The sequence below is a fragment of the Eptesicus fuscus genome, chromosome 17 (genome assembly GCF_027574615.1).
Source record: "Eptesicus fuscus isolate TK198812 chromosome 17, DD_ASM_mEF_20220401, whole genome shotgun sequence".
NCBI classification, from domain to species: domain Eukaryota; kingdom Metazoa; phylum Chordata; class Mammalia; order Chiroptera; family Vespertilionidae; genus Eptesicus; species Eptesicus fuscus.
In genome coordinates this window covers 40,821,433-40,837,114 of record NC_072489.1, presented here as the reverse complement: position 1 = coordinate 40,837,114, position 15,682 = coordinate 40,821,433, and the positions used below count along the sequence as shown (strand labels likewise).

The window sequence follows — 15,682 nt, the reverse complement described above, 5'->3', positions numbered from 1 at the left end:
TTTACTAACACTATTCTAATTTTGAGTTCTGTTCTGATAATGATCACTTAGAGAACTTTTAATATACCTATCATATAAGGCTGGTAACCCTTTAAGTCAGGGATAGGAAATCTTTTTCTGCAAAGAGCCACATGGTAAATATTTTCAACTCTTGGGCCATACATTCTATCATAACTACTGAACTCTACAGTATAGCAAAAGCAGCCAAACTTAACATACAAATAAATGAACATGTCAGTGTTCCAATAAAACTTCATTTACAAAAATAGGCAGCAGGCCAGATTTGGTCCAAAGACCATACTTTTGTTGATCCCTGCTAAGGGGTAAGTTTGCCTTTGGTTTATTTTGTCTAACGATGAGGTATTTGACTTTCAGAAAGTCATTTTTTCTGAAACTCACTTTCTTCATCTATAAAATAAGGGTATTGAAGTGACCAAGAATAAAATACCTCCTTATGCCTTTAGAGGAAATGCTGAAAATGGCCACAGAGATGGGTTGTTTCTCTATGACAGTATCTTGGGTTCCTGTTTATATTCCCAGGGGTCTCTCCGTTTGTCTCTATAGGTCTTTATGTCCCGTTTTCCGTGTCTCTGTGTCTGTATGAGCCAGTCTGTCTATGTTTCTGCATGTGTTTTTTCTCTCTCTGCTCAGCGTTTCATTCAATTTCCACTTTTTTTATTTTATGTGTCTCTATCTTTCATTCTTTGTGTGTACATACATCTGTTTCTTCTTTCTGCCCTGCCTCTCTCTCCTGACTATAATGTTGAATAGCTATATATTTTTCATTATTTTCCTTTTTAAATGAAAAAAGTTTCCAATTCTTACTTTTCAAAATAGCATAGTTTATGTATCTTTCAAATTTAGAAATTTTTATTCATGCATAATACTTAGCACAGTATCAAACCTATATAGTAGGTACCCAATAATTATTACACCCTATGATCTGGCTTCTCTTTATGTAACTGTCTAAGATTATTTTTTCACATGGGTCAATGATTCTGAACAGAAAAAAAAAAAGGTTGATTCTCTGAATCTATAACATTTTGTTATTCTTTCTCACTCTTATCCAGGATACCAGGTGTTGGCCTCCTCTCTGTCAATATGCATATCTTTGGGGAACAATAAAAGTGTAGGTCCAAACACCGATCCAGAGACTGTTGGCTCAGTCAGCCTTTTGCTCAGCCACCCCGTGGTGAACTGGCACCTTCTATAGGCTATTTCTCCTCTGTTCACTCTACAAGTATTTATTGAGCACTCATTATGCACTGGATAATAGAAGATTGCAATGAACAAGGCAAACACAGACCATGCCCTCATGAAGCTTATTGCTTAATGGGAGACATGGGCAATACGTAGGTAACCAAACAAGAGTGGGACAGTGGATACCCGGAGGGGAAGACTTTTCTGAGCTGCTTTTGATAGTGAGACCTAAAGGATGAGAAGAAGCCAGAAGGAAGTGCAGAGAGTGTCCTAGTCAGAGGGAGCAGTTCTGTGAGAGGCCAGGGGCTGGGGTCAGTGTGGCTGGAGGAGGTCAGCGAAGCGGGCAACCAGCCAAGCTGGACTCCCAGTCCAGGCATGATAAGGGGTCTGGGTTCCATTCCAACATAATGGGGAGCCACCAAAGGGTTTAAGGCAGGAGAGTGGCTGGCCCGATTGGTGTGTTAAAAAGATGACTGAGGCTATGGTATGGGGGGATTAGATTGATGAAAGAGAGAAAGAAGCCTCTTCAGAGATGGTGGCAGAGGGGGAAGAAAAAAGAGAAAGATTTGAAAGATTTGAAGAGGTAGAAATGGCAGGATTGACTGATGAATTAGATATGAAGACAAGGGGATGGGAAAACCAAGGCTGGCACCAGGGTTCTGGCTTCAGTACTTGGTTGTGCATTGCAGGGCAGGGGGGGGATGAGCGATCGATAGTTCCATCAGAGATGCCTGTGCGGGTGCAAGGAGAGATGTCAGGTAGGCAGTCAGATATATGAGTCTGAGCTTGGACTGGGGATTTGGGTAGGAGATATAAATTTGGGAGATGTCAGTCTTGAGAACGAATATTATCCCCTAGTGCAGTGGTCGGCAAACCGCGGCTCGCGAGCCACATGCAGCTCTTTGGCCCCTTGGGTGTTCTAACGCCACTTCTTCAAAATAGACTTGCCCAGGCCGAAAACCGACTTCTGCGCATGGGCCACGAAGTTTCGATCGCACTGTACGTGCGCGCCCGCACGTGGTATTTTGTGGAAGAGCCACACTCAAGGGGCCAAAGAGCCGCCTGTGGCTCGCGAGCCGCGGTTTGCCGACCACTGCCCTAGTGAAAGGGGACAGGGAAGGGAGAAGGGGACCCAGGACCAAGCCTGGGGACTCCAACATCAAGAGGGCAGAGAGAGGAGGAAGAACCTACACGGGGAAAAGGAGGGGGAAGCAGGGAGAGAGAAGGAAAACCAGAGGAGGGTGGCAACCTCAGGGGCAAGAGAGCAGTGTTTCAAGAGGGAAGTGGTGTGGTGGAGTCTGCGGGAGACTGGAAAGGGCGTCCTTGGATGTGGCCACACAAAAGCTCCCAATGACAGTAACAAGAGTGGCTTGGCTGGAACTGGGGGGAGGAGGATGTGGATTGGGGTGGGGTTCATGGGTAGAGAGACCCTGGAGACAGCCTGGGAAGACAACTCTGAGAACTTGAGTTATAAAGGGCAATAAAGAAATATACCCACAGAGGATGAGCGATCAGGGTGGGATGTTTTTGGGAGAGAAATACTAGATTGTGTTTGGAAACTCTCAAAATGATCACCGGAGAGTTCTCGAGATTGTGCTTTGGTTGTTTTTGTAATAATGATGAGAACATACAACTGTGTAACTCTTCACAGTTTACCAAGTGTTGTCACACACTCTTATCCTCACAGCCATCCTGTGAGTTATGTAGCAATAGATGTAGTAGAAGTAATGAGGAAGCTGACGCTTGGAGAAATGAGTGTCAAGCTCAAGGTCAGCGCCAGAAAGTGGCAGGGCCAGAAGCCCATCCAGGCTGCTCTGGACCCAACTCCCAGGGCTCTCCCTGCCCATAGCATTCCTGTCCCAGCAGACTGGCACCAACATTGGATGGCACGCACATAACTGTGGGTTGTGCCCTGCTGGTGCCTCTCAAGCAGACTTTCCAATTGCCTCCAAGCCCATCGCTTCTGCCTGCTGGCCCAGCCTTGGAGATTATGAAGTCACATCTGCTTTTTAAGAGGATGGACCCTGTCCCATTGCCTAAGCCCATTTCACCGAGGTTCAAAGCCTCCCGAACTTCTAGAATTGCCCCACAATTTCTGGCAGGTGTCACAGAGAAGAAGCATGAAATCTCACATACCGTACATCCAGCTCCCCAGGCCGATCGATGTGGGAACTGACATCCTTTTTGTGACTCTCTGATTTAGTCCAAATCTCTTGTTTTGTGGAAGAGAAGCCCAGAACATGGGTTTCTGACCAGCCAAAGTCACAAAACTAACCTCTGGCAGAGTCAAGACCTGCGAGAAACAAATGAAATCAAGGATGAGAAGGTTCTTTGTAAATTGTAAAGTGCTGTAGAAATGTAGGGTTATTATTGCCGCTGTTTACATGAAATCCTCAGGCATTTATCACCATCACTACTCTGGGGAGGAGGGACTGTCAGAAAAAAATTTAAAAATGCAGAGAACTGCCCGACCAATGTGACTCAGTGGTTGAGCGTTGACCTATGAACCAGGAGGTCACGGTTCAATTCCCCATCAGGGCATATGCCTGGGTTGTGGGCTCGATCCCCAGTTGGGAGCGTGAGAGGCTGTTGATCAATGATTCTCTCTCATCAGTGATGTTTCTATCTCTCTCTACCTCTCCCTGGCTCTCTAAAATCAATATATATATATATATATATATATATATATATATATATATATATTTATATTTTTTTTAATGCAACCCTAGCTGGTTTGGTTCAGTGGATAGAGCATCAGCCTGCGGACTGAAGGGTTCTGGGTTCGATTCTGGTCAAGGGCACATACCAGGGTTGTAGGCTTGATCCCCAGTAGAGGGCATGCAGGAGGCAGCTGATCAATGATTCTCTGTCATCATTGATATTTCTCTCTCTCTCTCTCTCTCTTCCTCTCTCTCTCTCTCTCTCTCCCTTCCCATCTGAAATATATGTTTTAAAATGCAGAGGACTAAGAGTGTTGGCATAATAGGCAACATGGAAAGAAATAGGATTTGGACACTGGAGATGGTTAGAGGCCCAGCACTGCCGTATGAGCTGTGTAACCTTGGACAGCTCACTTGGCCTCTCTGACTCTCAGTTTCTTTTCCTAGAAAAATGCCTTACCTACCTTCTTTCTGGGATTATGTGGGGTTCGGGTGAGACAATGCTTGTGAAAGTGCTTTTAACGAGGCCCAGAACCCTAGGACTAAGTGTCTTGTGAGGAGCAGTAGGGATAGTGGCAAACAGAAGACCCAGAGGCTTGGAGGACTAGTGTTGAGCACCCAGCAGGCACTTCCTGTCCCTGGGGGCTGGAGCCAGCTGCTGACAGTGCTGGGACCCAAGGGTACTGTCTCTCCTGCCTAGAAGCAGCCCCTAGGTCATGTTGTGTCCTTCACACGGCCCTCAGACAATCTTTGTCAAGACGTCTAATGTGCGACCTTCCATCACTGGTGCTGACTCAGCCCCCGGTGAGCTCTGTCCCCCCTTTCACACACTGTGGGTGCCAGAAGGCTCCCGGCCAGTTGCTCAGCATCCCCCAAATTTTACTGGCTCTGCACTTGGTGATGAAGGAGAGGGCCAAGTTGGATCTGTTTCAAGAAAGCAAGAAGTGATTTCTCTCAAAGACCTTGGGGAGTTCTTCCCGCCCTCTACGTGTTCTCCGCCCCGGACCAGCCAGAGGCTGGCAGCTGAACTCAGGATGCTCATGCTCAGGTTAAAACAAAGGCAGGAGACCAGGCATTAGTGAATGGAGGCTGGCCAGGTTCCTTTGGAGAGCCTGGCAAGCTGGTTTTCCAGGAGCGGTAAGAGGCCTTCACACATTCATGGCTGTGCTGTCCCGGGGAGGGGGGGAGGGGTGACCTTGGGGCATGCCACTTTCTCCAGGTGGAAACATGAGGGGAAGAAATCAACCGTGGGGCACCGAAACCCTTACGACTTAGCAGTGAGCTCTGAGGTCTCACTCATTCAGTCATTCAACAAATATTTATCGAGCACCTCTGTGTACCAAGGCACTGTTGTAGGCCCTGGGGAACAAAACAGACAGGAAGTTCTGCCCTCGTGGAGCTGACATTCCAGTGGGATCAGACAGAGAAGGAACAGGTGACCAAGAAGAGGTAGATGGTCAGCTGGTGCTAACAGCCATGGGGAAAGGCAGGGGGAGGAATAAGGAGGGCAGGGTGGAGGTGGTTGCAAGTTTCAGGAATGTGGGCTGGAGGGCCTCACTGAGAAGCAACAATTGAGCCAGGGCCTGAGGAAGGTGAAGGAAGGAGGCAGCCATGTGGACATCTGCGGGAAAAGCATCCTGGGCGGAGGGAGCAGCAAAGAGCCCAGGCCCTGAGGCAAGACCATGCCTGGGGCCATGGGGCTGCGGGAGTGAAACGGGATCGATGAGGACTGATGAGAACTTTAATCTTTTGGTTTTGAGTTTCATAGAAAAAGAAGCCTGGCAGGTTCAGCTAATGCCTTTAGATGTATTCGTAATCTCCCGTCTGAGATGCGGATTTCGTACATACTGTTTAAATGCTGGGACTTCTGTCAGGGGAGAGTCATTCCTAACTCACCCACAAAGCCTCTGCTCCTCCTCGGCTCAGTTACGAAAGGGCTCTTGGGATAGCAGAAAGGGCCCGGGTTCGAGCCCCAGCACCTGACGCCTATTAGCTGTGTTACCTTGGGAAGGGCACTGAACTTCCCTGAGCCTTGGTTTCCCTGATGAAGCTCACCCGTTGCCTCATCTGTAAAATGGGTTAATTATACAGCCTTTCCCCCCCCCTCCCTCCCCTAATTGTTGCTAGATTTAAAAGAATGAGATCCTAAGTATGAAAGTGGCTTTTACATTGAAACGGGCAAGCTGAATGTCTGGGAGGTTCTTGTTTTCCTCAGGGTAGCCTGTGGTAAAAGGCTCGTCACTGGTTTCCCACTCCCCTCCACTCCCCTGCCTCTTATATTGTGTTCCCTGTGGGCCCAGTTGACTCTCACTTGGCCGGGGCCCATATCTGATTCACGGACGCTCATCAAACACCCAGGGACCCCAGGGCAAGCTGCTGAGGGTTCCCCAGGGATTCTGTGGGGCTGAATTGGCCCACATTGACCTCGCCGGGAGGCCTCCGAACCCTTTGCTGGTCAGGCGGAGGCAGGTGGCCCAACTGATCCTCCCCAATGTCCCCTTCCCCTCCCCGATCCAGGTACAACGGCCCCAATCTGGTTCTGAAGTACGACCGGGCCCAGAAGCGGCTGGTGAACATTGCAGTGGACAAGCGCAGCTCCCCCTACTATGCGCTGCGGGACCGGCAGGGCAACGCCATCGGGGTCACAGCCTGTGACATCGACGGGGATGGCCGAGAGGAGATCTACTTCCTCAACACCAATAATGCCTTCTCAGGTAAGGGTTTGGGGCCTCGGGCCTCTTCCTGCTTCCCACCTTCTTCCTCCCAGGGCAGGGCGTTGGGGACCCTGGCCCCCCTAGACATCGTCCCCTGCTGCCTCCAGGACCTCGCTCTGTCCCAGCAGGCGAGCCCCTTCTCCTCTTGGGCCTGAAGCTGGCCCTCATCTCCTGGCTGCTGGGCCTGGAGATGGAGAGCCTTGAGCAAAAGCCTGGTCCTTACCTTCAGACTTTGTCCTCTGGCCTCCCTGTAGGAGCAGCCTCCAGTCCTCCTGGCCCCTCCTTCCACCTCCCTCCCCACTGCTCCAGCCAGGCTCAACCACGCAGCACTTCTCACCCAGGTGGCCACAATAGCAACAAATGGTCCCCGTAATTGCCCTCCATGCTGTTTCAAGGGGGCCTTTCTAAAATGCTTTGAAATCCTTCAGTGGCCCCACAGCTTTCGGCGTAGCTCATTTCTTTCGGTGTAGCTCATTTATTCACACCACAAATTCCTGCTGAGCACCTACTCCATGCCAGAGGTGCTGGGCAATGGGGGTACAACTTTAAGGAAGACAGGCCTTGAGTTCATGGAGCCTCTTGTAGCCCAGAGCATCCATCCTAGTCACCTGGGGGTCTTGTGTATAAATGTGGATTCTGACTCAGCAGTCGAATAGGGTCCAAGATCCTTCACTGCTCACATACTCTTGGGCTTTGATGATGCTGACGGTCCAGGGACTACACTTAGAGTAGCAAGGTCCTAAGGAATGGAGGAAGGAAACTGATGCACAGAAGGCTCAATAATAGTAACAATGATAACAGGTAGTACTTAAATAGCAACTACTGAAGCAGGCCCTGATCTAAGCACTCTATAATAATTATCTCACTTAAGCCCCACGGTAGCTTGATTAGGTTAGGTACTGGTGTATCTCGCTTTTTAGTTGAGGAAACTGAGGCACAAAGAGATCACATGACTTTCCCAAGGCCACACAACTTGTAAATACCAGGACTCAAACCCGGGGTCTGACTCCAGCTTTATCCTTTTAACCAAGACACTCTATGGCAGTGGTTCTCAACCTTTCTAATGCCGCGACCCTTTAATACAGTTCCTCATGTTGTGGTGACCCCCAACCATAAAATTATTTTCGTTGCTACTTCATAACTATAATTTTGCTACTGTTATGAATCGTAATGTAAATAAAGGGTCGCAGCATTAGAAAGGTTGAGAACCACTGCTCTATGGCCTTACTAAACCCTGTATCTTTAGGGCCTAGCAGAGAGCCTGGCTCATTTGGGTACTCAGTATGTCTCGAGTTGGGGGGCTGTGTTTTTGGGCTGCAGGTGGTTCCCAGCCCCTAACTCTCACACTCTCTAGGACTGCCCTGGATCCACTAGGATGAAGTCTTCTCCTATGGGGCCATCACATCTGCAGGGGCGTCCCAGGCCAGGGTGTCCTTCTGAAGGATGCAGGACCTCATGTCCCTGTGAGGCCAGCTCGTATGTGCACTGGATTCTTCCAGATGGCAGCAGGCTCTTGGGTTGGTCTGAATGATACCATATGCTTCATAGCTGTGTATTCACGGCCCTAACCTCCTGGGGGCAGGTGATTGTCTGGCTATAAGAACCACCTTCTCTTTCTCTCCCCCACCCCCACACTGGCTGTCCCCAGGGCATATAATGTGGCCCCTGCTGGTTGTTGAGCCCAAGCCAGGATCCAGACCCTAGACTGCGTCTGATGTTGAGCCCTGCCAATCGCATGAATGGGAGGGGACGAGGTTGGAGATGAGGTTGGGGCTGGTGCCAGGGGCAGGGGCGGGCAGGGCTGGCTGGCTGACAGCCAGCCTTGTGCAGCCAAGAAACAATGAGCCACAGCCCCTCGTGGTGTTTTATGGGTTTTCATCTCATCTTGCCACCAAGTGAGGCCTGAGAGATAGTAATTATCCCTACACAAATATCAGGGCATGATTACCCAGCTGGATTTACTGCCCTCTCTCCAACCAAGCCAAGATTGGATTAGGACACAATTAATTGATGGGCTGATCAACCCTTTAATGTGGGACAATGTCAGGAGGGGAGCAGCAGCAAGGGACGGCTGAGGAAAGGGTGAGTCCGCAGGAAGATGCTGGAGGGCAGGGAAACAGAAACAGGGAGAACTCTGGGAGGGGGTGTTCAACACGGGCTCTGCAGGCAGGACGCCAGAGGAAGGGGCGGGCTCTCCTCCCTACTCACTGAGCACAGCACCTGGGATGGGACCTGTCAGATGTCTCTCAAGCAGGAGCCCCTCCCACTCTCTTAGAGTCGTCCATTGTGAATCCTAGAGCAGTGGTGCAAGGCCAAGGCTGTACATTAGGAACCCCTGGGGAGCTTTTATCACTCGCAGTGCTCAGTGTGTACCCCGGTCCAGCCCAATCCAAACCTCTGGGGATGGGACTCAGTTATCAGATTTCCATGTGTATTGGAGAAGGGGGGCCACTGTCCCAGAATCAACTTAGTTCCATGCTCAGCCTAACCGTAGCCCCTTTCCTTCACTAATGCATTCATTCATTGGACAGATATTTATTAAGCACCTACTGTGTGCTAGGCACCTTTCTAGACACTGAGAATGCCCCAGTGAATGAAACAGGAAAATCCTGCCCTTATGAAGTTTACACTCTATCCCCAACATGACCTTACATTTCTCTAGGTACCTGCCTCCCCTCTCCCAGCCCCTTGGACTCTCAGCTCCTTGAGGGCAAAATCCCTGTCTTGGTCATTTTGTGCATTCCTCTGGCCCAGCCAGACCTTGAGCATCCTAACAGCACAATTAAAACTTGATAAGTGAATCCAGAAGAACAGACAAGACACAAGCCATTAGGCCTGAGAGATGGTTTTGCCAACAGAGGGCAAAATAGGGGAGACAGGCAAAATGGAGTCCTCCCTCCCCCTCCCCGAAAGGTCCTGGGCTTCCTGGGTTTGAGGGCACAAGTGTTCCTCAAAGAGGCTGGGGCTGGGGCTGGGGCTGGGCCCCCAGGGCTGGGGTGAGGAAGATGGTGCCCCGCAGCCCCAGCCTCAGGCGTGCACCTCCTAGTGACCTTCTGTGGGTTTGAGGGATGTCTGTGGGTTTGAGTTAATTTTTCAGTTGAGTGATTCAATTGATTCATCGACAGTGGGCGGGGTGTGGACTCCGGACATTTGTGCTGTGTCAGCACTTCCCAGGGTCCAGCTGGCATGACACTCAGCCATTGCCACCCTACCCACCGCGGTAACCTGAGATCCTCTCCAGGAGCCCCCAGCCAACCCCCGCCTGCCCTGGCATATGACTGGGGGCTCCTTTAGGCTGTGGCAGAGCATCAGAAGGACCTGTGGCAGGACAGTCCCTGTCCTCTCGCTCAGCCAGCCCTTGGAATGTCAGCACTGGAGTGTCTGGAAGAGGGCCGAGACCTGCATCCTGGCAGTGCCATGAGGGGGTCAGTTTGTACAAACTGGGATCCTCCCTTTACTTACTGGGCACCTTGGTCAGGATATTTGATCTCTCTCAGTCTCAAACCCTTCATCTGTAGAACAGGAAAAATCATATCAATATCATAAGCTTTGATGTGAGGTTTGGGGGACAAGAAGAGATAAACCAAAGAACTTACATACTTACTAGAGGCCCGGTACACAAAATTCATGCACGGGTAGGGTCCCTAGGCTTGGCCGGCAATCTGGGCCAATCGGGGCCTTCTGGCTGCTGGCCAGGGCCTTCCTTCGTTCCGTGCCGCCCCCTGGTGGTCAGCGCATGTCATAGCGAGCGATCAAACTCCCAGTCTCCCAGTCAAACTCCCGAGGGGACACTTTGCATATTAGCCTTTTATATATGTAGATATGCATAGCCCATGGACACAGGCAATAGGGTGGTGAAGACCTGGCAGGGGTGGATAGGGGCTGGGAGGACAGGGGCAAAGGGGATAAACGGGAGACATCTGTAATACTATGAACAATAAGAAATATACATTAAAATTGTTTTTCATAAGCTCAACTACAATGGCTCCGTAGACTCTCTCCAAAGCCTTGACCTTTGCCTACAAAACCCCTCCTGCCGTGAGCCAGGTTGCCTTTCTGACCTTGTTTCCTCCACTCCTCCTTTTACTCATTGCATTCCCACCTGAGGCTTTCGAGCATGCTGTTCCCTTTACTTGCTTTTCCCACCACTGTTCTCAGGGCTCACTCCTTCCCTTCACTCAGGCCCCTCCTCAGATGAGCACCTTAAAATCATACCCTTATCACTCCTTATACCCTTCCTTGCTTTATTTCTCTTCATGGCCCTTACCATTGTCCGAAAGCATGTGATGCATTTGTTTGCGGTTCACCTCTGCTCAACTCCACGGGTATGGAAACGTTGTCGTGTTTGCTGCTGTATCTCCAGGACCCGCGTTCTTATGTCATTTAGTAAACATTTAATACATATATATTTGAATGAACCTATGAGATAATGAAGGAAAGGCACTTACAGTGTCTAGGACTGAAGAAATGCTCTCTAAGCAGCGGTTGTTCTAACTCTGTGGCATGAAGAAAGCCAGAGCCTCTAGCAGTGTCCTGGGCAGAGGTTCCATAGGCCTCCCTCCTGGCCCTTGGGAAGAGAGTCTAGAAGCAGAAAGAGAAAAGGACCATCGTGTAAACAACTGGCCGCCCAGATGATGGTTCCAGATGGGCATGGGTCAAGGGTTAAGAGTTGGAGAGTGGGTGAGAGGGAGGGAACAGAGAAAGGTTGACCACAATCCCAGGAAGGCCCGGGCCCGAAAACCAGCTATGGCTGAACTGACCTGGAAAAATACAAGCCAGTTTGTTGCAGGCAACACTAACTTGGTGAACACCACGCAGAAGAGCGTGCAGGACAAAGGGGGAGAAAAGGCTGGTCCCAGCACCTCCTTCCACATCCAGGAACCCAGGGCCTCCTACAGATCCCAGTCAGAGCCCATCCCCCAGGAGTCCTGCATTGGCCACCAGCTGCTGCCCTGCCCGGCCCTGAGCTCTCCTGCTCATGTGATCTGGGGGTTACAGGAGTGTGGGTCCTGGATGATTGGCATGAGCTGTGAGCCCCACCACTTGCCTCGTCCATTTTTACTCATTCCATTGAGGAGGATGGTCCCTGCCAATCTGCTGTCTTCAATCTACACAGACCTCCCTCCTTTTCTACACAAATAGTAGGATGCTCTACTCAGCACTGCCCCTCTTTTTTTTTTTTTTTTTTTCATTTCACATAAATTTTGGATATTATTTCGTGGCAGCACACAAAGAGATGTCTCATTTTTTGTGGCTGTAGAGTACTCCCTTGTATAGATTTTCCACTCATTGAATGGGTCCTTTATTGATGAACACTTAGATTCCTTGCCATCTTTTGCCCTTACAGTGCCGCCAAATCAATAAGTTTGTGTAACGGGCCATTTTCCACAATTGCAGGTGTTTCTCTGTAAGTTCGTAGAAATGAAATTGCTACATCAAAGGCATATACGTGTGCAGTTTTGATAGTCATTGCCAAATTGTGCTTCAAAGGGACACTCCTAATTACATCCCATCAGCCCTGATGCAAGCGAGCATTTCCCCACGTTCTCACCAGCACAGTGTGTCACCGTTTTTTAAAATGTTTGCCCATCTGATAGCAAATATTGGTACCTATGTGGTGCTTTAATTTTCATCTTTCTTAAAATGAATGAGGCTGAACATATTTTTATACAGTTGAATCTCTTGTCTGCTCATAGCCTTTGCCCATTTTTTTCTTATTGATTTGTAACACTTCTTTATAAATTAGGAAAATTCGCTCTCCGTCTGCAATACAAGTTGCAAATAGTTCCCCCTTGTTTGTCATTTTTCTTTTGTCTCCGCTCATGGTGGGTTTTGCAATGCGGAAAATTTTTATTTTTATGGACTTGGATTTATCACCCTTTTCTTTGATGGCTTCTGCGCTCTGTGTTATACTTAGGCCTTCAGCAGGGGCTTTTGTAGCCTCTCAGAGAGGAGGCTTCAGTCACTGTGCCAGAGAGAAGAAAGGGAGTTGGGGGCGGCATGCACTTCCAGCCGCCTCTGCCTACACAGCAGACGAGCCATCTGCTCTGGAGAGCGAGCACACCCATTGTACAGCAGCTGCTTCACCTAGACCCAGGTCCAGCTGCATCCAGGTACCCTTGCTACTCAGAGTGTGTTCCTAACAGCACTGACAACAGCTGGAAGCTCGTGTGTACGCAGAATCTCAGGCCCTGCCCCAGACGCACTGAACCATCCTGCATTTTAACAGGATGTCCAGGACTCCCTGTGCCTGGGAAGACCTCGGATACATGGCCCTGTGTGTCTGCCCTCTTTCCCTAGGATCCTCTAGGTTCTAGGGTCCCCTGTCCCCCCAGTGATGTTTCCCTTAAATGCACAATCTTGATTTCCAGCTCGCCCAGCATGGCCCACCGGGGGAGATGAGCTCATGAACAACTCAGGCTCCCTGCCCCCACCCCTACTGTGCCTCATTCACACAGGGCCCCATACGCAGCAAGAATGGGTGACGCTGTCAAAGCAGCACCATAAAGAGTATGGGGCCCCAGAGGACATTTCCTCAGTCATAACACAGAACTAAGATCCTAGGAAACTGAGGACTTCCCTCCACCAGCCCCCACCCTGGGTCTTTAATATGGGGGGAGGGGAGCAAACGGGGGACCTTGCAGTCAGACCACAGTTTGAAGTTCAGCATTGCCACTTGACAGCTGTGCAACCTTAGGCAAATGATTTTACCCTCTGAGCCTCAATTCCTCTCTGGAAAATGAAGACTCTGTCTTCCTGACATGACAGTGGAGAGGGTTAAATAAGCTCGTGTGAGCAAAGCCCCTGGCAGGGGTTGGTCAGATTTGCCTCCTCATCCTGGGGTGGAAAGGAAGATAGGGCTCAGAAATTATATCGGGGGACCCAGGGAAGGCTGGGTTCATTCTTTTTAAGACTGTCCTTTGCCTGAATTCATTCTTCCTTCCCCGGGGCCATCGCTGCTTGCTTTTCATTGACGACGTCATGTAAAGCATTTTACACTTAATGTCACAGTTGCCTCCTGGGATATGACTCATGAGGACCTTCAGTGGTCATGCCCTGTAATTCCCTCGATGATGATGGTGGTGAGGAAGAGGATGAAGAAGGTTAATGATTGTGAGGATAAGGATGCTGATGATGATAATAGTATTGTTGTTGTTATTTATTGAGCTTACCATGTGCCAGGTACCGATCTAAATATTTTACTTACATTATCTAAGTTAATCCTTACAACAACCTGATGAATAGGTGGCCATTCTCATTATCCCATGTTACAAAGAAGAAAAATACAAGTTCATGAATTGCCCAAGGTCAACCTAGGCCACCTCCCTAACCCTACTGTTTGGCAGTAATCCCTTTGCCTTATGAACGAGGTTGGAGGCTGAGCCTCTGCCCTGCCACACACATTTACTCACCGATACCAGGCCATGAGTCAGGACATCTCCCTGAGGTTGGGCAGCCTCTGGGGGAGGAGGCACTCAGACCAATGATCCTTAGGAAGAGCCTTTTATGGCCCAACCTTACTCTCCCAGTAGCTCCAAGTTGCCCTCTGGGGGCAGAGCTGGGTGTGGAGGGGATAAAGGGATGGTGAATTGAGTGCTTGATTGACACCACTGCCCTCAGTGCAGAACCTTCTCATTTTCTATATGCTTGATGACTCCTCCATTTCTGCCCCTTCTTCTTCCTCCTACACTCCAAGGCCGCTGCTCCCTGGGACTCAGTCTGTGGCTCTGGTCTTTCCCTTCTGCCCCAGCTCCAGCCTCACCGCTCCGCACGCTGCCATCCCTTCATGGCCAGTGACCTCTTCACCATGCCTTCCGCAGCCACCCTACGGCCACCTGAAATGCACACTGTTGAAGGCAAGCTCCTGCCACCCCCAGCTGGCCCAAGGCCCCTGCTTCTGTTCCTGCCACCACATTGTGGACCACTCCCTTGCTCTGCCCCACCACACCCAGCTCCGCCCTACCTGCTCCCAGCACCGCTTCCACTCCCATTGTCATCACCCTGGATCAGGCATGAGCTACTACAAGAGTGGCCACCCCATCATTTGCTCCCTTGCTTGCCCACCACTCACTCCACTGCCAGGGTAATCTTCTGGAAACACTGTCTTCCCCAGATCGGAAACCACCAATGACCCCTCCGCCCTCAGGACTAGAAGGAGGGGGTCTTGCTGCCCTGCCATGCACAAACCCTCCTCTCTATGCCGACTCGGTGCCCCTCTGTGCCTTTGTCTGTGCTACCTGCCTGCCTCCTCTGCCTGGCTAAGCCATACAGTGCAAGGCTCAGAAGCATAGGCTTTGGGGTCAGACCCGGGTTTGAATCTGTCTCAACCATTTACTAGCTCGGTGACCTTGGGCAATTAACCTCTCTGCCCCTCCATTTTCCACCTGTAAAATGAAGTACACTGTCTCTCAGGGTGGCCACAGGATGTAGTCAAGATGATGGTTGTAAACAAGGAATGCTTCCTGTAAAGCCTGGCTATCCTAAGTGCTCCATAAACCAGTCATTGCTGCTGTTACTCTAGCCCTTCAAGTCCCCGTTCAGGTGCCTCCTCCGTCACAAAGCCCTCCCTGATCACTGTAGCCTATTTCATCCTGATTTCACCGAAATTCCAGGATGTGCTGTCCTGCCCTGCCCTGAGGGGTTCTGCTAGGAACCTTAGGAATCTTAGGCAAGTCCCGTTATCTCTTGTGCCTCAGGTCCTTCATCTGTAAAATGGGCATGAAAATAGTACCCATCTTTTGTGGGTTGTGTTAGGGTTGAGTGAGGGTTAATATGTGACATGCCTAGCATATAGACAGTGCTGTAGAAATGTTAGGTAGTAGTTTTACTATGATCCCATGGCATCTCCTCTACCTGTCTGTCCCTTGTGCTGTCAAATGAACCATAAGTGCCCTGGGTCCTAGGCAGAGACTCCTACTTCCCTGGGGCCTCTCACAGCAGCCGGCGCTCAGCAGGGCCTGGTAGGCACCTGAGCCCTCACCCACTGGGCCTTCCCAACTGGCTGCCTACAGCCACTGGCAGTTCCACTGGACTCTGAGACCTTCAAGCCTCCTTTAATGCCTGGATGCCAATGTCAGGGGTGGGAATGGAAGTCCCCAGAGGTGCCTC

General features: G+C 50.1%; 1 protein-coding gene across 1 annotated transcript in view; it reads left to right on the top strand.

Moving 5' to 3' along the window:
- CRTAC1 (cartilage acidic protein 1) overlaps nucleotides 1-15,682 on the top strand; it is a 116,718-nt gene that overhangs the window by 58,789 nt on the left and 42,247 nt on the right. The window contains exon 3 of the mRNA XM_054729026.1: nucleotides 6,378-6,574. Within this exon, the coding sequence (XP_054585001.1) occupies nucleotides 6,378-6,574 (197 nt within the window). The remainder of the gene's footprint in view (nucleotides 1-6,377; nucleotides 6,575-15,682) is intronic.